The following is a 24,807-nucleotide window of genomic DNA, read 5'->3' as shown; positions in this document are numbered from 1 at the left end:
ATCCAACTGATGAGAAAATATCTTGTCATGAAATCTCTCTATTTCATTTTATTTTTCCTTTTGTGATGTTTTCACCTATAGTCAGCTTACCTTTTAGACTCATAAAATTTGCATTATTTCCACCCACATTTCTATATTCAAAGTTATTCTTTTCGTTTCTTTACCTCAAAGTTAGTCCTTTTCTTTCCTTTTTTCCGCCTACCTATCTCACTGTTATGTGTGGCAACACATAATATTTTCCTTTATCAAAACAGAGTTTCCTGAAAACCAGAAAAGAAAAATAGGTAGAAAATGGATTTATGGTAAATGTAATTCCTTTAGATCCTCTGCAGGTGTTTATTTCCAACACTGGCCAGATGTAGGCCAGCAAGGCTGGAATTAATCTAAGCATACATAATGGGCTTTAAAGTTCAGTGATAATTAGGATGGGATTAACATACATAGTCAGTTAATTTGGTCTACAGTATACATGTTAATGAATGATTTACTTTGTCTAGGTAAAAAGTGACTTTAGAAGTCCTAAAACAAGTTTTTTTTGCCTAGTACACACCTAACCTCAAAGTAGAATTTACCGTAAAAAGAATTTAACCGCTAAATAAACATCATCCTGCTTTGGCTCCCGGTTAGTGGGAAATCCAATGAAACTTATACTTTATTTCAAACCAGTCTCCTGGAACAAATGCTAAGAGAAGCTCAGGATTAGAAACTATTTATGTGTACGTGTGTGTGTGTGTATGTACATTTGTGTGTGCTGGTGGGAGGTGAGTGGGTGGAGAGTTCTATAAAAAGAGACTGTGACTTATTAGTAACATATGATTTATATATCCTATTAGAGGAAAGTCAAAATACATTTCTAATTTTTTCTTGATGACCACAGCAGATGGGAGAATGCGAGTAAACAATGCAAACTGGTTTTAACTAGTTATTGGTGGAGAGAAGATTTTATATGACTTGTGAAAATTTAAAAAGTACATCTTGAGGGCTAGAGTTTAATTGGTATGTATTATTTTCAGAACATGCTTCGATTTCTAAAGGACTGCAGGATCAGACAGTGTCTCTCGGTGCCACAGTGCATTTCACCTGCGAGGTGCATGGGAACCCAGCCCCCATCCGCACCTGGTTTCATAATGCACAGCCCGTTCAACCTTCCCCTCGGCATCTAACTTCAGGAAATGGACTCAAAATCACTGGTGTTACCATGGAAGATTCTGGGCTATATCAATGTGTAGCAGATAATGGGATTGGATTTATGCAGTCTACTGGGAGACTTGAAATTGAAAAAGGTAGGCTTTAGTTCATGTAATCATGAACTGAAAAGGTAGGCTTTTGTCGTGATTAAAAATGGAATCATTTTTATTAAAAGAAAATAATCCTATCACCATCACAGAACCATGTTCATTTTCCATGTTCCTTTCTAATTGCAGATAGGCATTTCCACGAAGAAGCAACGTTATTTAATCAAGTTCATTCAATACATACTGCATAGTTTAAAAGGATATGTGGATATATGGATATATCCTTATAAAGGATATGAGGATATATGGAAAAGGCTCCCTCACACTTTTGTTCCCCAGCCAGCCAGGTCCCCTCTTCCAAACTAACTAGTTTTAACAAGTTTTATAAGTTTCTTGAATATCCTTGTATGTGCATATAAAAGTATTTGTTGAAGGGGCACTTCCCAAGTATGGGTTTATTGCTCAGCCAATAGAAGTCACGCTGAAACCAGACTGAAAAGAAAAAGAGGGTTTATTTACAGTGGCGGGAGGACATAGGAGGCTTTCCCAAATCAGCCTCCCAGAAGTGTTTCTTCAATTGTTTTTATACCCATCAGAGACAAGGGAAGTTAATCATTTTAGTTAACATGTAACAGAGGTCTGGAGAATTTCAGTAATTTAGTTATTTCCTATTTCCTTTAGGAACTTGCTGACACCTGTGACAGGTGCCCCCGGGTGACTAGGGAGATAGATGAAAAGGCTTTATTTATACCTAGGAGGTCTGGGGACCATAGATGAAAGCTTATTTTTAGGTGCAAACTTCACATTTACATATTGTTGCAGACTTGACATTTACATCTTGCTCTTTTGTGAGACTAAAGGTTTTCACCCCCTGCCTACTTCTTGTTTTAAGATTACATTTAAGGTTAATTTACAATTTCCTCCTTGCTTACAGTTTTACGATTATATTTAAAAAGTTAATGTTACAAATTTACACACACATGCACACATACACACACACACCCCATAGTGTGTATTTATTTTATAACAATGTCTTTTTTTTTTTTTTTTCATGAACAGTGCAGCATTCTTTACTCAGATTTTTCACTTAACATATATCTTGGACATCTTCCCATATGTTACATAAAAGGTATTCACATTCCTTTTTAAAAATGGCTGCTTAGAATTCCATTGTATGGTTGTAAAGAATGTGATTAGTCAATTATTTATGGGTGTTTCTAGTCTTTTGCTATTACAAATAGTTCTATAAAGAATATCCTTCTACATAGGCTGTTTTGTACATGTATGAGTTTCTGCAAAATACATTCCTAGAAATGAACTCGCTGAATAAAAGCATATGGGCATTGGCAACTTTGATAGATATTACCCAGTTGCTCTCCATAATCATTTACCAGTTTATGCTTCTACCAGCCTGTTTTCTAGTACCCTCTCCAATGTAGGGCATGTAAGTTTTCTGATATGTAAAATAAACTTCTTTGAATATGTATTTCTTTTATTATGAGTGAAGTGGGGCATCTTTTCATATGTTTATGAGCCATTTGAATTTGCTTTCTTGGGGCACTGGGTGGTCATTGTCTTTTGCCCATTTAAAAAATGAAGTTATCTTTTTTCTTATTGACTTATAGGAGTTCTTTATATAATAAGGAAATTAATCTTTTGTTGTCTGTGATATGAATTATAAGTATCTTTTTACAATTTTTTGTTTATCTTTTAACTTTGCTTGTTTTTAACATCCAAACATTTCTGATACTATACAGACAAATTTATCCTTCTTTTTCTTTTATGAGATCATATATTTCTTGCAAATATTTTGCTGTTATAAATTGCCTAAAATGTCTTTAGGAAACTAGGGTATCTCAGTATTTTATACTTCTCATGTGTCTTTATTCTTCAGATTATGTTCCCTACCTGTTCAACAGTGTAAAGAATCCATTCTTTCCTTGTAAATATATTATAAATTTGTACCTTCTAATTTGGTGGCCATTGTCCAATAGCAGCAGATAAATCTATTGAGAGCACATCTAGCCAATAGCTTTACAAATAGAGTGTGTAGTTAACTGTAAAAAAAAATAACGCTTCTGGTAGCATGCCAGATTAGATGCTTAGGGAGGGTCCTCCCACTACAAAATAACTAGGTATAAATTTTAATGTGCTGTGGTGCTCACAGGAAATAATGAGTTCTCAAGGCCTGGCCACAAGAAGGGTAAATAAGCATTGAACAGAGTTGTGAGGGATGAGTCCACCTGCAGGGTGGGGCTCCCCTTAGAGCAGGTGTGGGTCCTTAGTTTGGGCCTTGAGATGATGGCAAGGTGGGAAATGGCTCCAGGAGTGAACCCGGAGACCCGGAAAAAGGCTGTAGTAGCCCAGGTCTAGGAGTCCTTAGTTCCCAAGAGAAGCAAACTTAAGCATCTCAGTGGAAATTTTAAACAGTAGAAAAGGCATAAGAGAAGAGATGTTTAGTGAGCTGGGTAATTTCTTGACATCTGTCTTCCAATACAGAATGACAAGGAGAGATTAAGATCAAGGAAAGAGAAATTAAGAGATGGGGGTACAGAATAAGACTCTTCAAGAGATCCAAGAGGAGAGAGTAGGGAGAAGAAAGGAGAGACTTTTTGTAGACTTGATGAAAGATGTCAAAGATTCAGGAAGCCCAGCCTGTACCACGCAGGGTAAATGAAAAGAAATCCAGCCTAGACACATGGTAGTGAAATTGCCATCAAAGACAAAGATCTTAAAAGCAGCAAGAGAGAAAAGACAGATTACTTGCAAAGGAATAGCAAATGGGCAGCAGACTTTCAGTAGCAACGGTTAAGGACTGAATGCAATGTGATGATTTTAAAGATACTGGGAGAAAAACCATGTCTGAAGAATGAGGGTGAAATCAAGATGCTTTTTGAAAGATAAAAACTGGGAGAATTTACCATCAACTGATCCTTATCGAAGGAATTTGTAAAGGTGGTTGTACTTCAGGAATAAGAAAAATGATCCTAAAAGGAAGGTTGAAAGTATAAGGAATGATGAACAAAGAACTTGATAAAGATGTAGGCAAATCTGCTTAAAATAGATATCTTATTCACAGGGGGGAGAAAGAGAGATCTAAAATACCAACAAAAAAAAGGTATGTCAGAGTTAAAGTGTTTCCATGTCCTTGTATTGGTCAGAATGGGGATAAACAGCTTTATTCTGAGCTTTGCTAAGCTGTGTATTCTGTGTAACGTGTCAAGGGAAACTACTTAATAGAAATGAGGGACATAACTACCAGATCAACAGAAGAGAACCAAAATGTAAGAAGAAAAAGGCCAACAAAATTTTTTTTAAAAAAGAAGAGGAAAAAAAGTATATAAAAAACCCCAGAGCAAATAGAAAGCAAAAGTATGATGGTAGAAACAAGCCCAAATATCAGTAATCACTGAAAATCTCAGTGGATTAAGCCTACTCATTGAAAGATTGGATTTTCTAAAAATTCAGAAAACAAATCCCAAATATTTGGGTAAATTTATAGAAAAAGATGAAATAATTTATATTAGACAAATACTAACAAAATAAATGCCAGAATTTCCATATTAGTATCAGACAGACAAAAATCATTTTTATAGCTGGAGAGGGTCGTTTAAATGATAAAAGTTTCAGTCACTAAAAAGAATAAGCACCCAATAATATGGTCTCAAAATATGTAAAGCAAGAATTGCTAGGATTAAAAGGAGAAGTTGACCTGCTCTCTGTTGTCATAAAAGGTGATGTCAACATACCTGTTAACTTTTGCTGTATAACAAACTACCCCAAAACTGAGCGGCTTAAAAAGCAATTTATTATTATTTTTCATGGTTCTGTAAGGTTAACGCTTGCTTGAGGTCTTTTATGTGGTTGTGGTAAGATAGAATCTCGGTTAGAGTCATCTGAAGGCTCAGCTGGACTGGACATCCAGTTCTTTACACATATGCTCGATGGCTGGCTGAGATGGCTAGAACATCTGGGGCCCGGCCAGGCATCTCTCTGTGTTTCTCTGGCTGGCTTGCCCTTCCCCACAGCAAGGCAATTTCAGAGTAGTCAGTCTGCTTATGTGGTGGCTGCTTCCCCCAGAGCAAGTGTGCCAGAAAACCCAGGTGGAAGCTGCAAAGTTTCTTAGGACCTAACCTCAGAAGTCATGTCACATCACTTCCACTGCCTTTTATCAGTCAAACGTGACTCACAGGCTGGCCCAGGTTCTTGGGGAAGGAAACTCCAGCAGGGCATGAGGACTAGGAGGTTCATTGGGGAACCATCTTTGGAGACTGGTTGCCAAATACTTCTCTCAATTATTGATAGGTCTAACACACACACACACACAATCTGTAGAGGGACAGAAGGTGTGAACAATACAATTTACAGTGTTGATTTATGGGATGTCTAGAGAACCTTGCACCTAACAATTAGAGACTGCTTGTTTATCCTAGGTACACATGGAATATCATAACATTTGACTATCCAGTCCACTGGGCCTTAAAGCAAGTTTTTTTTTAAATGCAATTTTATTGAGATACACTCACACACCATATAATCCATCCAAAGTATAACAATCGGTAGCTCACAATATCATCATATAGTTGTGCATTCATCACCACAATCAATTTTCAAACATTTTCATTACTCCAAAATAAAGGAAAAAAAAGAAAACACCTAAACCATCCCATACCCTTTATCCTCCTCTATTATTTATATATTTTTGTCATTATTTTATTACTCATCTGCCCATACACTGGTTGAAGGGAGTGTCAGTCACCAGGTTTTCGCTATCACATGGTCACCAATAAAAGCTATGTAGTTATACGGTTATCATCAAGAATCAAGTCTACTGGATTACCTCTCAACAGATTCAGGTATTTCCTTCTAGCTATTCTGATACACTAGAAACTAAAAAGGAATATTTATAGAATGTGTAAGAATAACCTCCAGATTGATCTCTCAACTCTATTTGAGATATCTCAGCCACCAAAGCTTTATTTTGTTTCATTTCTTTTCCCCCTTTTAGTCAAAACAGCTTTCTCAGTTCCATGATGCCGGGTCCAGGCTCATCCCTGGGAGTCCTGTACCTCTTTGCTGGGGAGACTTACGCCCCTGGGAGTCATGTCCCACATAGGGGGAGGGCAGTGAGTTTACCTGCAGAGTTGGCTGAGAGAAAGAGGCCACATCTGAGCCACAAAAAAGGTTCTCTGGGGGTGACTCTTAGGCAAATTATAAGTAGGCTTAGCTTCTCTTTTGCAGGAATAAGTTTCATAAGGGCAAGCCCCAAGATCGAGGGCTTGACTTATTAAATTGGGACTCCCTAGTGCTTGCAGGAATATCAGGAATTCGCCAGGTGAGGAAGTTTAATATTTCTACATTTTTCCCCAGTTCTTCAAGGGGACTTTGCAAATACTTTATTATTTTCTGCCCAAAGTACTCTGGGGTTCACTGGGGTATCATATTAACTTGTACAGAATAACAAGATCTCATTCTCCATTCTAGGTTCCACGCAACCATGTTGTTTAAATAAACTGACCATACAGATTATATTAGAAAATGTGCTACAGAGCATATGAATTCTGTACCAAATAAATGTCTCTTAAATAACAGTCAAAACTCAGGAATAGACGCAATTGCTACGAGAGCTTACAGTCTATGAACCTTTACAACAAGCCTCATTGAACACTCCGCACTTCTGCATAGTCAGTTGCCCAATCTCTGCCCATATTCTACACCCTGGTAACTATGCTCTCGAATTCAATTCTCAGCATCTGCTCATTGTAGTAATTTTACATTAGTGAGGTCTTACAATATTAGTCTTTAAAGCAGGTTTTGAGGACACAGGATGATACAGACCACATTCTCTGACCTTAGTGTAATTAATTTAGAAGTTAATAACAAAATGACAATTACTTTGAAAATTGCCATGAGTTTGGAAATTTAAAAATATGCTTCTCAATTACTGTTTCAAAAAAGAAATCAAAATGGAAATTTAAAATACTCTGAACTGAATAATAATTAAAATGTCACATCCAAGTTTCAGATGCAGCAAAAATGGAACTTAGAAGGAAATTTATAGGCTTAAATTCTTATAAAAGAAAACTAGTAAGACTGAAAATTAGTGAGCTCAGTGAAAGAAGAAATTCAAAGAAAGCAGAAGAAAGGTGATGATAAAGATAAGGACAGAATTCAACTAAATAGAAAATAGATAAAATAGAATCAGCAAAGATAAAAGTGGTTCTTTATAACAAGTCTAATAAAATGGGAAAATCTTTGGCAAAATTAATCAAGAACAAAGAAAGCATGTACAAATAATTTTAGGAAAAAAATGGGACTATAAGTACAAGTCTTTTAGAGATTAAAAAGAAGATAAGACTGATAAACTTTACGCTAATAATTTACAAATATAGACAAGAATGGACAGATTTTTAGGGAATATATAATTTAGCAAATCTGACTTACAGATAAATAAAAAGCCTGAGTAGCACTGCAACTGTGAAAGAAACCTAATTAAGGCTTCCCACAAAGAAAACACAAGGCCAGATGTTCTGATGGAGAAGTTCTACCAAGCTTTCATGTAACAGACCATTCCAAATATTATATAAACTCTTCCAGGGAAAAGGAAAAGAAGAAACACTCCCCAGCTAGTATAATCTTGATTACAGAATCACTGAAGGATAGTACTAGAAAGGAAAATTAAAGATCAATGTCATTTATGAACACAGGTACAAAAATCGCAAGTAAAATATGAGCAAGCCAGCAATGTATAAATATGAAAATACACCAGTACCCCATTATAAAATTTAAAATATCATTCACACTATTTATTGAAAAAAGAAGAAAAACAATATAATCATTGTACTAGAGGCAGAAAAACATTAGAAAAAATCCAGTAGCTGTTCATATTAGACACTCATAACAAACTAGAAATAAAAGGGGACTTTCTTAACTTGATAAAGAGTATCTAACAAAAACTTAGGGGAAACGTTATTTTTAATGGAGAAATGTTAGAAACTTTCCCTTTAAAATCTGTTCTCTTCATCATTATACTGGAGAGCTCAACCAGCACAGAGTACAAGAAAAAGAAAGGAAAGATGTAAGGATAATAAAGAAAGAAACTAAATGCTATTAGTTTGCAGATGATACGATTTTCAACATAGAAAACCTCAAATAGTTTGCTGGCAAATTATTAGAAAGAGTGTTTAGCAAGGTGGCTGGATGAAGGCCAACAAAGAATTAATTGCCTGTCTATACACCAACAATAAATAAATTTTTAAATGTAATTAAGAAATCACCTTTTTACATTAGCACATTAAAGAAGACTCAACTACATGGAAAATTATACCAGTTCATGGACACCAAAATTCACTACTGTATGGCTAGTTGTCAGTTCTTTCCAAAATTGTTCTAGTAGATTCATGCAATTCCAATTAAAATCTCATCAGAATATTTTGAGTATCGTGACAAACTGTAAAATTTATATGGATGATCAAAAGCCCCCAAATGGCTAAGAACTCCTAAAAGAAGAAGAAAAGGAATGTGGGGGCTTACCTTGCCAGGTATTCAAACTTAATAACAATCTATATTAATTACAGCATTGTTGTATTGGGGCAGGATAGATTTGTAGAACAAACTAAAGACTGCCCAAAAGACATTTACACTTAAGGACTTGACTGAGTTGTGTTGCAGATCACCAGGGGAAGGATATCCATTTCAGGTCATGATGTGGAATACTTGGTTATCAAATTGGAGAAAAATGTGTACTTAAATCCCTAAAGCACATCACATACAAAGCTAAATTCCTAGTGGATTCAAGGGCTAAATATGAAAGGCAAGATGTAAAAACTTTCAAAGAAAATATAGACTATCTATATGCTCTGTGGGTAGAAACTTTAACAAGACATTTAAAAAGCCTAAATTGTTTTAAAAAATGGATATATTAGACTTCATTGGAATTAAAACAGCCTCTTTATTAAATGATACCATTAGAAAATGAGAAGAAAAGCAATAAACTGGGAGAAGATAATAGTAACATATGTAACTAACAAAAGAACAATATCTGGTATCTGTAAAGAACTCCTTTGAACCATTAAGAAAAAGATAAATGACCCACAGAAAAACTGGCAAAAGGTATTTCACAGAGGAGGGAAAATGTGATGCTCATCTCGTTAAGTACTCAGGGAAATACAGGTTTTGATCAGTGAGATAGCATTTTTACACACACTAAATAGCAATTCAGAAGTCTGATAATACCAAGTGTTGGTTGGTTTTATTAACCGTGGGAAGTTGAACTTCAGTAGGATTGGGAAAAGAGAGAGATCTGCTGGAGACAATGTCACTTGTGTTGATCAGTATTCCATTGTAGGCTCATGTAAAAATACTCCCAGAGAAGACCTGGGACCAAAAGGAGACGAGTTGGTGCCACTTTAGTTTTGAAACAGGAGTTTTGTTCATATAGATGACAAATATGTTTATCAACTTTTATTCAGATCTGGTTTCCCCTGTATGGCTTTTGGTAATCAGATTTTTTTTTCCCCTGAAATTGACCATTTTCTCAAAAGAATATTCTTTAGTTTTATACTTCTTTACATCTTTTTTGCTTTTAAGGACCCAGATTTTGGCTTCACATGTTCTATATTTACTGAGTTAAATATGTATAATATACCTATTGAAAAGCTCTCAATAGATTTCTTTATATACATTTCCTTCTTTCTGAAGGATAGGAAGTCTACTTAGGAAATGTCCAGGAGCCCAAGACTAGGAAAAGTTCTACCTTTTATTGACATTTTTACTTAGAGACATTGAAAAGGAAACTAATCAGGAGGGGCATATCTTTGTTCTAACCATTACTCTCACATTTACTGTGATAGGATGAAATTATTTTGCATTGTATATACATAATGTTCTTAATTTCTTGTATGTGAATTGCTTTTTTTTTTTAGACAGTGGATCCAAGCCAGTTATAAATTCAGCACCAGCAAGTGTAGAGGTGATGGATGGAGACTTTGTTACTTTGTCCTGCAATGCTACCGGACGGCCAGTTCCGGCCATTCGCTGGTACGACAGTCGTGGATTGATGACTAACCACCCCTCTCAAGTTCTGAGATCTAAACCCCGAAAATCACACTTAGGAAGGCCTGGAGGCTCTCACCTGGAGCCTGCCTACTTCATCATGTCCCTAGCCGGCTCAAGCTCTCTTTACATTCAGGCTGTTACTCAGGAGCATACTGGGAAATACATCTGCGAAGCTACAAACAAACATGGCACCACGCAGTCAGAAGCATTCCTTACAGTTGGTGAGTTGCCCTTAGTATTTTTTTCTCAGTTGAAGTTTCCTTTTATAGGAGGGGATAAATAGTTTTGAAATCTGTCGTCACGAATCCAGCAATCTCTAAATGGGCATTTCTTTTTCAGACAGCAGTGAAATGTTAGAGCTATTTTTTGGTATTTGGGCTCATGTGAGTCAGATGAACCTGGGTCTGCGTTCTTGGTGTGTTTGTTAGCTTGTAGTTGTCAAATGGAAAGCTGTCATTTGGGAACAAGATAGGTCCTCTTGTTTGGATTAAGCTTTAGTTTTCTAAGCTACTGGAAGGGTCATTGCTGACACTTTGGAGGTGAACTTTTGATAAGTACAGAAAAGTCTAAAGGATTGACTGTCATTGAGGATGTAAAGTTGTGTACTATGAAGTCTGTCTTATCCAAAGTTATTTTTCTAATAGGGTTGTAATAATTTATTTGTTTTACTGCTTTTTAGTTATGATTTAAAACTATATAATTTTTGAAGCACTGGTATATAGAATATCAATATTACTTTAAATTCATTGAAATTTGAGTTAATTCAGGTTCGAACTTTAGAACAGTGGCCATTTAGAGCGGCCTTCCCTGGTAACTAACCAGTTGCTGGAGATGGTTGCCGTATTTGTCACATGCGAGGCAGAGGATCACGGGGCTGTACTGCCCTGGGTCCTGGGTATCCAAAGCCCCTGCCCTGGGCCTGTGCTGTAGGGGGCTTCTGCCTGGGTCCCTACCTACACATTGAAGAGTCCATGGGGCCGAGGAGACGAGCTCATTTATGAGGGTGCCAGAGCCCACATTCCTCCTAGACAACCAGTCTGGGGCCTCCAGTTCCCTGCTTTAATTAGTTCACGGTCTGGCTCCACACCAGTCTTTTTCCCGGGTGCATCCACCAGAGAGTGGACCATGCCACCAACATGTGTACCCCTTTCCACCCAAGGGGTGGCCACAGGGTGGTCTCTAGCAGGGGAGTGGTGGTGGAGTAGACAGAGCTGGGACGTGTACACTTCTGCTCACATGCATACAAGGTCCTTCTAACCCTGCATGGAGCTGGGCGTAGGATGAAGTACAGAAGGCCAGGGACTCCCGTTTGTCCTCTTGGGCTGCTCTACAAGCGTCAGAGATGGCAGGGATCTGGAGGCTGAGCTTGGAGGCTGGGTTAGAATCCCAGCTCTGCCACTTAGGAGCTGTGTAGCCCGGGACAAGTTCCTGAACTTCTCCATACCTCCTTTCTCATCTGTGTAACGGGCGATGACAGTGCCCTACTCATGGGGTTAGTGTGAGAACCCACGGTGCTGATAGATGTAGGATGCTCTGAGTAGTGTCTGGCCATAGAAAGCCTTCAAGAAATACTAAGTGTTAGATTATAATTATTGCTATCTAATTACTATTAGATTATAATTATTGCTATCTAATTATTATTAGATTATAATTATTGCTATCTAATTATTTTTAGATTATAATTATTACTGTCTAATTATTATTAGATTATAATTATCCCTTGTGGTAGTGTTTAGGGGAGGAAAAAATAGTTACTGATTTTGTAAGTATCAGAATCCTCAAGTAAAGAAGATAGTTGAGTGTTGTATAAACATATGCAAAATTATGTATAGGTACAAGTACAGGTATAGTTATAGGTCTGCATATGTTTGTATGTTTATATATCTCTTCCTCCAAGAAGAAATAAGAGTGGTTCTGCTGAAAATTGAGTTGCAAGACAGGTGTAGTGCCGGGGCAGCTTGGGTAAAATTCGGCTGAAATGATTTTTTTAATGTAAGTAGCGTGTAAAAGAAGACATAGATGACGTAGTCATAGCTGTCCAACTGCCTCACTTTAAATATGAGAAATCTGAAGCCTTTAGAAGTTACATGAGCTACCTTGTTTTTTAATTTCTCTGAATTAGATTAGATTTTTGAGATGTACCCCAGCCCCTGGCCCAGGATTTTGTCTTCACAAGCACTATTTTTCTGTAGAGTAACCCCATCAGCTTCACTCACCTAAGTGGTCCTGCACTGCCTCTTTTACATGCTCTGTAATAATTATTAGGGATCCAGCTGAGTTTATTAAAGTTCAGAACAGTACATAACCACCTGCTTCTTTCCATAGGCATCTGAGCCTTATTAAATTCTAGCACAGTCACAGCCCTAGTCCTTTACTCTGTTTATGGTGGCGGCGGCAGTAAGCAAGGTCAAAGAGAGAGATCCCACCCTCCCTTTTTTCTTCTTTCCAGAGACCCTAGTTTCAGAGGTCCTGCATGTATAAATATTTGTAGTGTGGATTTAACTCTTTGGAATCCAATGGCAGCCAGCCTGGGTGTCCTAAATAGTTTGGGGATGGCATTGCTGGCTTGAGAAGTCTTAGTGGGGACATCCTTGACAGATCCAATTGTATTTCTTGTTTAGTAAGTTTCAACTCAGAATCATTAAATCCCTCTACATTGCCATAATTATAGTACTTAGAAAGCCAAGGTTTACCAATCTCTTTTTCAATTCAAAAAACATTCTACCTCAAAAAATGCTAGTTGTCTGTTCGACCCTTTCACAGAGTTGTTTTGAAGATAAATTGAGGTAAAACATGTGAAAACTCTTTTGAAATTCCGTTTGAAGGCTTTTAAAATTGTATCTCGTATCTTTTGAGTGCCCAGATTATATTACTGGGAATAGTAGAGAAAATCTATATTGAAGTCCCTTTTTAATAAAAGTTGTAGAAAATGAAAAAAAGTTGAGTTTTGATACTTACTCAGTGGACAGGCTACAACGTAGAATTTTTCTCATGCCTCTGTCTGAACTTTTCAACCACCAAAGACCACTTGCCCTTGGTAAACTGCCCTGAGGAGCCACGAAACTATCAGTGATTGAAAGGTGCCTCTCCACTGCCCTGAGACCCAGCTAATTACCTCCACTTTCTCTGTCCGTTTCTGTATATTAGCAGGCGCCCGATCACACCCTGAACATCCAGTCCACCCAGTGACTCACTAGATAAACAGAGCCGTTCCAGAAGCAATATTTTGAAATTGTCTCAGTGAACTTAATTTGTTTTCTTCTACATCATTTTCTCACTTGCTGCTTGTTTTTTCCGAGGGAGGATGCTTCTGGGATACATTTTCTCCCTCTTAAATAAACAGAGACTTGACCCAACACTGTTAGTCCTGTTTTTTTCTTGTTGTTGTTGTTGATTCTCCACTAAAGTACAGTAGGTCTCCTGAAAACACCCCCACCGTTTACCAGGAATCTGACTTCATTGTGGAAAAGAAACTAAAATGGTGTTTCCTCCGCTCCCTTCCTCCACAAAAGTAGTCAAAAATAGGAGACTTTTGCCACCAGTGTTAATAATACTTCAGAAAAACGAAACTCTCAATCCTTAGGCTATATTGTGCTGGCAATATATATATATTTTTATAAATGGTGCCTTCATTTATTTTTTTTCCCCACAACAGCAGTGCTGCTAAACTCTGTCAGCTGTTGTCACTTAATCTCTCAAAACCCTAATTTCTTCATCTGTAAAGTAGAAGTATTAATATCTACCTAAGAATGTTGTTTTGAGAATTAAATGAGATTGCTTATTAAATATCTAGAACAATGCTTAGCACATAACCTGTTCATTAATTTTCTTTGGATATATGCAACCTGTTTGTTTGTTTGTTTGTTTTTTCAGTGCAAATAAATTATTCTTACCTTCTTCTGCATATTCTGTATGTCTTTAGTATTAAGTAGTAATGCTATCTGCTTTGTTTTATCCATCTTCAGGTTGGCAGTTTCTTAAGCCAGCCTTCAAGTCTATGCAGAAAGAGGACTCATTCTGGAAATAAGTAAACCCTTCCTTTATGCGTGCCAGTAGTTTCATTAGTTGAATTTTTGCCATCTCCCTTGAATGTAGATCATTTGCTGTGTACAGAGTAGGTGCTTTCTTATTTATTGTTGCATAACTACTCACCCCAAAGACTAGTGGCTTAACACGACAGCCCTTTGATTGCTGCTTGTGAGTCTATGGGTTAGCTTGACAGCTGGGCAGTTCTGCCAGCCTTGCTTGGGGTCTCGTGTAGCTGTAACCAGATGGTAGCTGGGGCTGGAAGGGCCCAAATGGCTTCACTCCCATGTTTGGCATCTTTGTGGAGGCTAGAACCTCCCTCTTTCCACGTGGTCTGTCCACACGGCTAGCCTGGTAGTCCACAGCGTGGAAGTGCCCTGCCTTCTGAGGGCTTAAGCCCCGAATGGGCAGAGCCTCACTTCTGCCATCTGTTGGTTAGAGCGAGTACTGAGCCAGCCGGATCCAGTGTGGGAGGGGATTGCCCAGGGGTGCGAGTATCCCGAGGTGTCTTTGCAGGTGAATTGCACAGTAGCCAAAAGCCCAACTCTCGACCAATTCCTTCTCATCCATGGCACCTTATTCCCAACCTGGTGTTTCTTTTACCAACTGGAGTTGGCCTCTTCAAGTTAATATCTTCTGAGGTTCAACTAGCAAATTAATATTGCAAAGAAGAAAATAACAGTGTAGAGCAAGGAAAAAAATAAAATCATATAATTCGTTTTTTACACAATTCATCTGCTCCCCCCATGAGCACAAGATTGCTATTGGAGGTTAGATGTTTCCATGAATCATACATTGACATGTTACCGGTTTTAACTTCGAGCCTCCCGTTGTGCTACTAATATGTGTGGGCGGTTACATCACTAACTGTGTAGAAGACACCGAAATAATGAACTTCTTCAGGCTCGCTCTATCTGTCCTCTGTCTGCAGTTCCTTTTGAAGCAAATACAAAAGCAGAAACAGTCACCCCTTCTGAGGCTACTCTGAATGATGAGAGAGATGAAAGAGAAGGTTCGGAACCTGGGTTAGTGCGCTCGTTTCCCGGGAAGTCACGTTCCAGCACAGTGGAGTCAGCATCAGAGAAAAATGCCAGTGGAGCCTCCGCTCCGGATGCCCCCATCATCCTGAGCCCCCCGCAGACCCACAGCTCTGATACCTACAACCTGGTCTGGAGGTCGGGGAGAGACGGCGGGCTTCCTGTCAACGCCTATTTTGTGAAGTATCGGAAGGTAATGCCTCCTCATTGATCGTCCTCGTCTCACACCTTAACACCGTTGTATAATATATGCTTACTGTCCTTTACATTTATGAAGTGGCAAGAAATAGAACAGGAGTGACTCAGAGTGACAAGTTTGTGGGAGGTAGCCCAGCAGTTATGCTGTATCCACCGATCTTATAAAAATAATAAGAGTGAAGTATAACCAGTTTCCCCCAAAGTTTGATCCTAAGAATCCAGTAATTTCTTGACATTTTTTATCAAACATTTAACATTAGAACCCTCACAGGCTTCTAAGTAACTGTCTTTTTTAAAAAAATTCAGTTTTATTGAGATATATTCACATATCGTATGTACACCACAGATGATTAATCATCTGTTCACAGCACCATCATATGGTTGTGCATTCATCACCCCAATCTGTTTTTTGAGCATTTTCCTTATACCAGAAAAAGTAAAAATAAGAATAAAAAACAAAAGTAAAAAAGAACACCCAAACCATCCCCTCATCCCATCCTACTTTTCATTTAGTTTTTGTCCTCATTTTTCTACTCATCCATCCATACACTGGATAAAGGGAGTGTGATCCACAAGGTTTGCACAATCACACTGTCAGCCCTTGTAATCTTCATTATTATACCATTATCTTCAAGAGTCCAGACTACTGAGTTGGAGTTTGATAGTTTCAGGTATTTACCGCTGGCTATTCCAATACACTAAAACCTAAAAAGGGTTATCTATATAGTGCGTAAGTAGGAATGTCCACCAGAGTGACCTCTCAGCTCTGTTTGGAACCTCTCAGCCACTGAAACTTTATTTTGTAAAAACCACTTTTTAAAAAGTAATTCCCTCTCTCTGAGATATTAGAATACAGTTTATTTAATAAAGCAGGTTCTTATTAGAGAAAATCTGAACAAAGTCCTCTAGTACAATCTGACAATTGTTTACATTTCAAATTGCCTTCTTAATTACCTTAGACTCTTAGGTTGTTGGATCATTTATTTTGGTAAAGCCTTGATCCTCTCTCAGTTGACTTTTCAGATAATGCTTTCCTTTCTTGGGCTTGTATTAGAGCAAAATGAAAAATCTCCTCTCTTTGTTTAATGGAACTAGTAAATGAAATGGGAGGGGATGCACTCATCTTTAAAATAATTTTCTTTATCCAGGACTTGTTTTGACATTCATTGTTTAATAGTAATATTTTTAACAACTGGAAAAATTAACATGGTGATATTTTAAAGTTTGTCCACTGTTTCTAACCTGATGATTTTAGATGAAGAAAGTTAAGTTTCACTGACACCCTAAAGTCTCCATGTACTGCTATCTCTTGGTTCCATTAACCAAGACACAACTGACTGGTTCTGTTTTTATTTATTTCTTCCAACACATACTGAGCAGAAGTTATGTGCCAAGATATGAGGGGAGATCATGGAAATAGGTAATACTTAATCACATTATACACACACACACGCAGATACACACAAACATATAATAAATATTTTAATTTCTCATATACTTATATATTGCCAATAACACATAATTATATGTGTATTTTATTATTCCTTTAACCCAGTAAGAAGGGAGATGTTATCTCCATTATAAGTAAAGGAAACCAACTCTGCAAGGTAAAATAACTTGCTTGAGGTGACTGGTTAGTGGTAAGTAGAAGAGCCTGAAGTCTTTTTACAGGGAGAATTCCTGAGTTCTTGCCACAGGTCTCTTTACATGTCTTTTCTTTTTTTGGGGGGTGGGGGGGGTGGGAGGGCAGAATATTTTGTTACTAAAGGTTTTTCAAACAGCTGGAACCTTCCTTAAGAGGTATGCCTGATGCAACCCAATGTTAAGAGCCTGGGATAAAACACTAGTGCACAAAGCCCACTGCCATGTTAAAATGAACTGGTTGTTCATGTACTTGTAGTCACTTAGACATCTGAGCACGAAGCTAGTGCACCAGCACAAGGCGAGTTCTGGGGGAAATTGTGAATGTTTGGACGGTTTCATCGTGATCCTTATATTTCTTTTTTTTTTTTTTTTTTTTTTTTTTATTTTTTTTAAATTGTAGAATATAACAGATATACATAAAAGTGACAACTTTCCAAGGATCCTTATGTTTCTTAATGTGAACAAATCTTGCCTCTTCTTACAATGCTATATCGCATCCCCAAATTCATCTAGAATCAAATAAATTCTAGTTTTTATCAAATTTGGATGAAAGGTTTTCCTGCCCTTCATCCCCCGTTTTTCTTTGGTTTCTTCTCCCTTGAGCAGCTAGATGATGGGGTCAGTATGGTGGGAAGCTGGCACACGGTACGGGTCCCGGGAAGTGAAAACGAGCTCCATTTAACCGAGCTGGAGCCATCTAGTCTCTATGAAGTTTTGATGGTGGCAAGGAGTGCAGCTGGCGAAGGACAGCCTGCCATGCTTACCTTCCGCACCAGCAAAGGTGAGTACTGTCTTCCTTGGGAGGGACCAGCAGGCTCTCGGTGTCAGTTTATTAGTACGGGTCCTGAGTCCCTTTGGATAGTGAGATTCTTATATATAAATTCATTAAATGAGCCTATTCTAGCACCTTTTTGGGGACCACATTGGATGGTTGAATTATTTCATTCCACAAATACTTTTGAGAGTTTATGTTATGTAAGGCATTAGAGTAGATGCTGCAGGGAAAACAAAGGTGAGCCAGACAAGATCCATTTGTAATGGAGCTTACACTTCGCTGAGGAAAGTTAAGACATGTACCTAAATACAACTACATATGCCTAAAATTTAATTCAGTTCAGCTAACATTTAATGAACACCTTCTGTGTGTTGGGCAATAAACAGAACAGACAAGACTCTGCCCTCATGGATCTTACAGTCTAGTTGGCAGAGACTTATTCCTAAGTTATAAGTATATTAGTAGGTGGTAAGTGTTAGCAAGAGAAATAAATTAGGGGACAGTATGGAAAGTGGATGGGGTAGGAGTTGTTGCCGTTTTGAGCAGGTGGTCAGGGAAGTCCTCAGTGAGGTAGAAGCCATGTGGACACCTGGGGGAGCAGCCTTCCCAGCAGAGGGACTAGCTCATGCTGAGGCCATTTGGCGGGAGTCTGCGTGGGGTGCCCTGGGACTCCCAGGAGCCACCGTGATCGGAGCATGGTAAGGGGGGTGGTGGCGCTTAGGGAGATAGACGACAGAGCCAGATCACACGGGGCCTGGTGGAACATGGCAAAGACTTCGCTTTTACTCCGAGTGAGCTGAGAAACACTGGAGAGTTTTGAGCAAAGGAGTGGCACAATCTGCTGTATGTTTTAACAAGGTGATTCTGGCCATAAGGTGTGAGGACAGGCTGTAGCGGGCAAAGGATGTAAGCAAAGAGACCAGAATGTGACAAGTACTGTAAGAGATTTATAAAGAAAACACTGCAGCAGCACAAAGAAAGGACATTGTTTCTCTGAGGTATGCCACTATAGCTTGGCCTTACAAAACAAAAAGACTTCAGTGGGTGGAGATGGGATTTGAATCGATGAGTGTTTCAGTATGGCATTATACTAAAAAGGAGGTATGGTGATTGGGAAGAAATAATCCATTGGCTTTTGAAAAGACCCTTTCTTCTAATTACTGAGACTGGCCAGAAAAATAGTGGGTATTTCTTTTTTAAATGTATCTTAAGTTAATTTCCCCAATTGGTCCTTAGTCATTTATAGAGTCTGACCCATGAATACTGAAGAAACCCAGAGAAAACTCTTTAATAATGGATTTTATGTTTTAGAATTAATGAGTATGTGCATTGCTTGCTTCAGCAGCACATATACTCAAAATGGAACAATGTATACAGGATGACACATAAATTTGTAAAGTGTTCCATATTTTTCTTAAATTGTACAGAATTTCTGTTTAGGTTGATGGAGAAGTTTTGGTAATGGATGGTGGTGTTGGTAGCACAACATTGTGTTTGTAATTAATAGCACTGAATTATATATTCAAATGTGGTTTAAAGGGGAAATTTTAGGTTGCATATATGTTACTAGAATAAAGTTAAAAGCAACAACAGCAACAGCAAAACGTAGGACTGTATTATACAAACAGTGAACCCTAAGTAAACCATGGACTAATGGTTAATAGTACAGTTATAAACATGTGCTTTTATCAGTTGTAACAAGTGTTCCACACTAATGCAAGGCATTAATAATAGGGTGGTTTATGGGAATTCTATTTTATGCATGATTTTTCTGTAAGCAAAACAACCTCTCTGAAAAAGAAAAAATATGTATACAATAAAAAGGAAAACAGATTAGTCATTTGAAAATCTTCACTCGAGTCTTGGCTTTTTCCCCTGTGTTGTTTTTTGAACATATAAACTAAAGCTAGTATGAGGGTGAAAGACACAGTTCAGCTTTCCCTTAAAGATACTAGAAAAAGACAAAGTAATTTGTTTTTTAGTCAGATCCTCTGATTAGCTAAATATTTGCAACGTAGGTCTGAAGTTTAGACACTGCGGAAGTATATTTATTTTTATAAGCCATTGGAAGCTTCACAGTACTCTTTTATTTAGTATACATAAGCATGTGTTAGAGTATATGTTTGTTGGTTTTTAACATTTCTAGAGAAAACAACATCATCAAAAAACACCCAGTCATCCTCTCCACCCATGGGCATCCCTAAGCATCCTGTTGTTTCGGAGGCTGCAAATACCAACTTCGGAGTGGTGCTTACAGATTCTTCTAGGCATAGTGGAGGTAAAGAAGAATCGTTGTCATCTTCATTTTGTGTGTCTACAAATGTTACTGCCTTGCTTCAGATTATTTGGAGGTTGAGGTAGAGTGGGGTGTTAATTATTCAAATTATGCCCTACCCTATAGCTCTCATTAAGTCCTATTTCAGCTATTTTTTAATCTTCTATATTCATATCTTGTTAACCCAGTATCACGCTTAGGCTTAAGTTAATAAACTCATTCAAAAGATTTCTGGTACTAACTTTTTATAACTTTTGTAACTCAAGAAAAGGGTTTTCCTGTCTCCTCTCTGGCAAAGGAAACCAAATTTATGTCTTGAACTTGGAAAATCTCTCTCTCTGAGATATAAAAAAAAATTTTTGGTGATGCATCCAGATGTGTGGTGTTATGTATGGTAAGAGTTAGTTGTTTTTACTGAAAGAGTGCATGTCATGCTCAGTTTTATTGCTGTATCTAATCAATCTTCTGATTTTTAAATGTCTTGGCAGTGAAATTTTCCAAAGGCTGCATTTTAGTATTTAAATTTCACACTTGCTAGTGGTACAGTTGGAACAATGTAGTTTTGGTGATTGTGCTCATGTGTCATGACATCTGGGAGAGACTTAAGATTTCATTGCTGAGTTCTAAGAACTTTCAGACTTCTTTCCCACGTTTTTTCAGTTTTCCATGAATTGGGTTCATACAGACGTGGGTCGTAACAGTTTACACTCCCCTCTGGGGTGCCTCTGCCTCTTTAATACCTCTCTGACTTAAGTGCTTTCACCTCTGAGGAACATTTCAGCCATTTTAGCAGATTGCATATGTGGATATCAACTTCATATGAATAAATCTGACCTCTGAGAAACAAAACCATTACTATGTATTTAGCATGAACTGTGGGAGACATTGTCCTGAAAGCTGGAGCAGCAGGGGAAAGATCTTCCTTGCCTACAGGGAGTTTACAGGGGAGTGGGTGATCTAGACAGATGACGGTAACAGTGGCAGATCAATAGCAGTGATTGGACCCATATGTGAGAGAGCAGACCTGGGTATCACAGAACCACAGTAGAAATATCCAAGTCACCCCGCTTCGAGTAGAGGAGGCGAATGGTGCTAAGAGAGGCTTCCCTTAGCCTCTTGAGCCAATCCTCAAAGGACAAGAATGATACAGCTATCCAGAGACACAGGAAAAGAGTGTTCTGGGCAGTGACAGCTCCTGTGCAGAGACCAACAAATGACATATATTCCCTTTAGAGATTTCATGTAGCGTGACTTGGTGCTGCAGGAAATGAAGCTAGGGTGTGGTAGGCAGTTAGCTGTATAATAAACTGAAAGTTTGACTCTTTTCCAGAAAGCTATAAAGAACCCTAAAGGATTATAAAGAGGGGGAAGGGAGGATAGGCAGAAGATAAGACTGGAGAAATAATAGGGATAGTGGCAGTGTGAATGGAGAAGGAGCACACATTTCACGGATTAGTGGGATTGGATCCACAGTGAATGACAGGGAGAAACCTGGTTATTTAGGCTTAGACAACTGGGGTAGATCATAAGGATTTTTGAAGGTTATGGATTCAGGTCTGGAAGTCATGAGTTTGGTGTTATCCAAGCAGAAATAGCCATAGAAGTTATTTATTTATTTTATTTTTCACAACAACCTCTTGAGAAGGCAGTACATCTAATTTACAAGTTAGGAATCTGAGACTCAGGTTGGTTAGGAAATTAGCCTAAGGTCATCCAGAAAGTAGTAGAACTGCTGTTCAAATCCAGATTTTCTCACTCTGAGTGCACTGTTCTTCTACACCTTGTGAATTGTCATGTGCTATTTCTTTTACTTTTAGATATTGAAGATATTCTCTATAGAGATATTTTTCCTAGTAATTTTCTTTTGTTATTTGATCTGTGGTATTCCTTGATGAGTTTTAACTTCACATGATACAACTTAAGGACATTGTCTGGTTGTCTAGAATAAAAAAGCCAGATTCACTAATAGTCTTATTCATTCTGTTTCCATTGCTTTCTAACTTGAAAGGAATACAGTAAGTATTACTCAAAGTTGCCTGCTTTGAATATATTCCTCTTGTTATCCTTCAAGCAATTTGTTGTCAAATGCCATCATTTTCTCCAAACAAGGGCCTAGTCAACATGGTTTCCTTCCTTATGTATTCATAAGGTGCTTTGAAGAGGGGTTGAGGCAGGGGGTGATGCTTGGGGTGCATGGCAAGGGCAGGACTCCTGGACAGGCTGTGTCTCAGTTCTAGAAGCTTGATGGTCTGCATGCCCAAAGATAGCCATTCTCTCAAGAACCACCTCCCCTTTACAGAATTCGCTGGTGATTAATGTCAACCAGAATGGCAGCTTCCTAATTTGCTACCAGATTCCTTCTTTCAACATTCTTTCTTTGTAAGAAATGAGTGGGAAACCAGTTGTAACCATGAGAGTGCTAGCTCTGCAAAAGCAGCTCTATGTACCTGAGTTAAATGGGTGAAGAGCCTGATGTTTCCACCTGCCCCAGATCTAGATGGTCTTATTTGAGGGTTAGGACATCCCCTCCCTTTGGCAGTGCTAATTGAAAACTGCTCAATATTAGTTCTCAGACCCACTTTTTCTCCATATTCCTGTGGATGATGATCTCTTTTCTGATAGCATGTTTCTTTAATTATTTAACAACTACCCTGTCTTCCTGCTTTCATTCTGAGCAGCATGCTTTCTTCCTGTTATTAACAGTATTGATTTTATGAAAGTTTTGTCTCTATTTACCACCTCCAGTCTGTATTTTGGAGTAGCATTACTGTAGCTTTGAAATGTGTTAAGATAGTACATAATAGTAACTGCCAACAGCAGATTGATAAAACCATTTACATGAGAACACATTTGTGAAAACATCATAAATTATAACCATAATCAAACTCGAAGTTCCCAATAATAATTGTGTTGATGCTGTTCTAGCCAGGAACCCCAAATAGCCTGGTAATGATGATCATACTCATTAACTTTCAGTTTTTCAGAGCGAATCATCAAGTCTATAGCTTATTTTGCTTTTCATGCCCATATTTGCTCATCTCATTTCCCATTAGCGCCTTTAACTGAGGATTGGAAGATACTCATGTTATTAGCTCTGCAAAAGGGTTGGTGAAGAATCTTTAATAAAACTAGACTCGGGATTTATAGCTTTTAGGTTGTCTGGGTCACTCTGGCTCTGCTGCCTGCTCTACTGAAGGAACATTTCCATTTTCAGTTCCGGAGGCGCCAGACCGGCCCACTGTCTCCACTGCATCAGAGACGTCCGTCTACGTCACTTGGATTCCTCGGGCAAATGGGGGCTCCCCTATCACTGCCTTCAAGGTCGAGTACAAGCGGATGGGGAGTAGTGAGTGGCTGGTGGCTGCTGAAGATATCCCTCCTTCCAAGCTCTCTGTGGAAGTTCGTAGTTTAGAACCAGGTAGTTTCTTCAAACAGTTCCTGTTCTTTTTTTTTCTTTTTTTTCTTTTTTTACCATCAGTGTTGACTTCAGATGCATGTTTTTAATAATCTTGTATTTTTTTTCTAATTCTTAAAGTAAGTAATGCATACTTATTGCATGAAAACTTAGAAAAAGAAAATATAAAGAAGAAAATAAGTCACTGGAATTCTACCCATTAATTACATTTTGGAAGATTTCTTCCTAGTCCTTTTTTCTTTTTTTATGCAAACCGGGATCATGCCATAAATATTGTTCGTGTCATCCTTACCCAGATTATATCCTGTGTATTTTCCAATATCATGTGCATATCATGTCCAATATCCTGTGCATTTTCCAATATCATTAAAAAATTTTTCACAGCTAAATTTTTTAAATGCGATTTTATTGAGATGTACTCTCACACATCATATAATCCATCCAAAGAATACAATTGGTGGCTCACAGTATCATTATATAGTTGTACATATATAGTTGTGCATTTGCCACAATCAATTTTTGAGCATTTTCATTACTCTAAAATAAAAAAAAAATTTTTAAAGAAATAAAAAAGAAAACCCAAACCATCCCATCCCCATTCTCCCCCTTATTATTTCTTTTTTGTCATTTTATTACTCATCTACCCATATACTGGTTAAAGGGAGTGTCAGTCACCAGGTTTTCACAATCACACGGTCACACAATAAAAGCTATATGGTATATAATTGTCAAGAATCAAACAACTCAATTTTTAAAAGCTGTGTAATCTACGATATAACTACCATAATTTATGTAACCCATTCACCATTGCTGGGTTTTAGATCGTTTCTACTTGTTGACAGTTAGAAATAGTGTGGTGGTAAACATCTTTGTGTGAGTGCATGTTTTTCTATGAGTTAATATTTTAACAGGAATATTCAAATTGCCAAAATAGTCAAATTGTGATTTGACTAAAATGGTTTGATCTGATGATGACAGCACAGGTTTACTCAGTGGAAATGAGAACACCTTTTAACCCCTCTTTGTTCTCTCAGTTTTGTTTCTACGAAGAAAACTGCACCTTCCCCCCATACCTTGATATGATATGAAAGAAATTATACCTTAAACTAAAGCAGTAATCACAAGTAAACTTCTGTTACCCTTAT

At 37.9% G+C, this 24,807-nt stretch overlaps 1 protein-coding gene across 2 annotated transcripts in view; it reads left to right on the top strand.

The window, feature by feature from the left end:
• CDON (cell adhesion associated, oncogene regulated) overlaps positions 1–24,807 on the top strand; it is a 116,139-nt gene that overhangs the window by 47,283 nt on the left and 44,049 nt on the right. For both annotated transcript variants that reach the window (XM_037841902.1, XM_037841903.1), the window contains exons 7-12: positions 1,014–1,283; positions 10,160–10,513; positions 15,250–15,548; positions 17,804–17,978; positions 20,119–20,250; positions 23,462–23,665. In XM_037841902.1, coding sequence (XP_037697830.1) covers positions 1,014–1,283; positions 10,160–10,513; positions 15,250–15,548; positions 17,804–17,978; positions 20,119–20,250; positions 23,462–23,665 — 1,434 coding nt within the window. The remainder of the gene's footprint in view (positions 1–1,013; positions 1,284–10,159; positions 10,514–15,249; positions 15,549–17,803; positions 17,979–20,118; positions 20,251–23,461; positions 23,666–24,807) is intronic.

This window comes from Choloepus didactylus, chromosome 6 (assembly GCF_015220235.1).
Source record: "Choloepus didactylus isolate mChoDid1 chromosome 6, mChoDid1.pri, whole genome shotgun sequence".
NCBI classification, from domain to species: domain Eukaryota; kingdom Metazoa; phylum Chordata; class Mammalia; order Pilosa; family Megalonychidae; genus Choloepus; species Choloepus didactylus.
The sequence above is the reverse complement of the archived record's forward strand: the minus strand, read 5'-3'. Positions and strand labels throughout refer to the sequence as shown.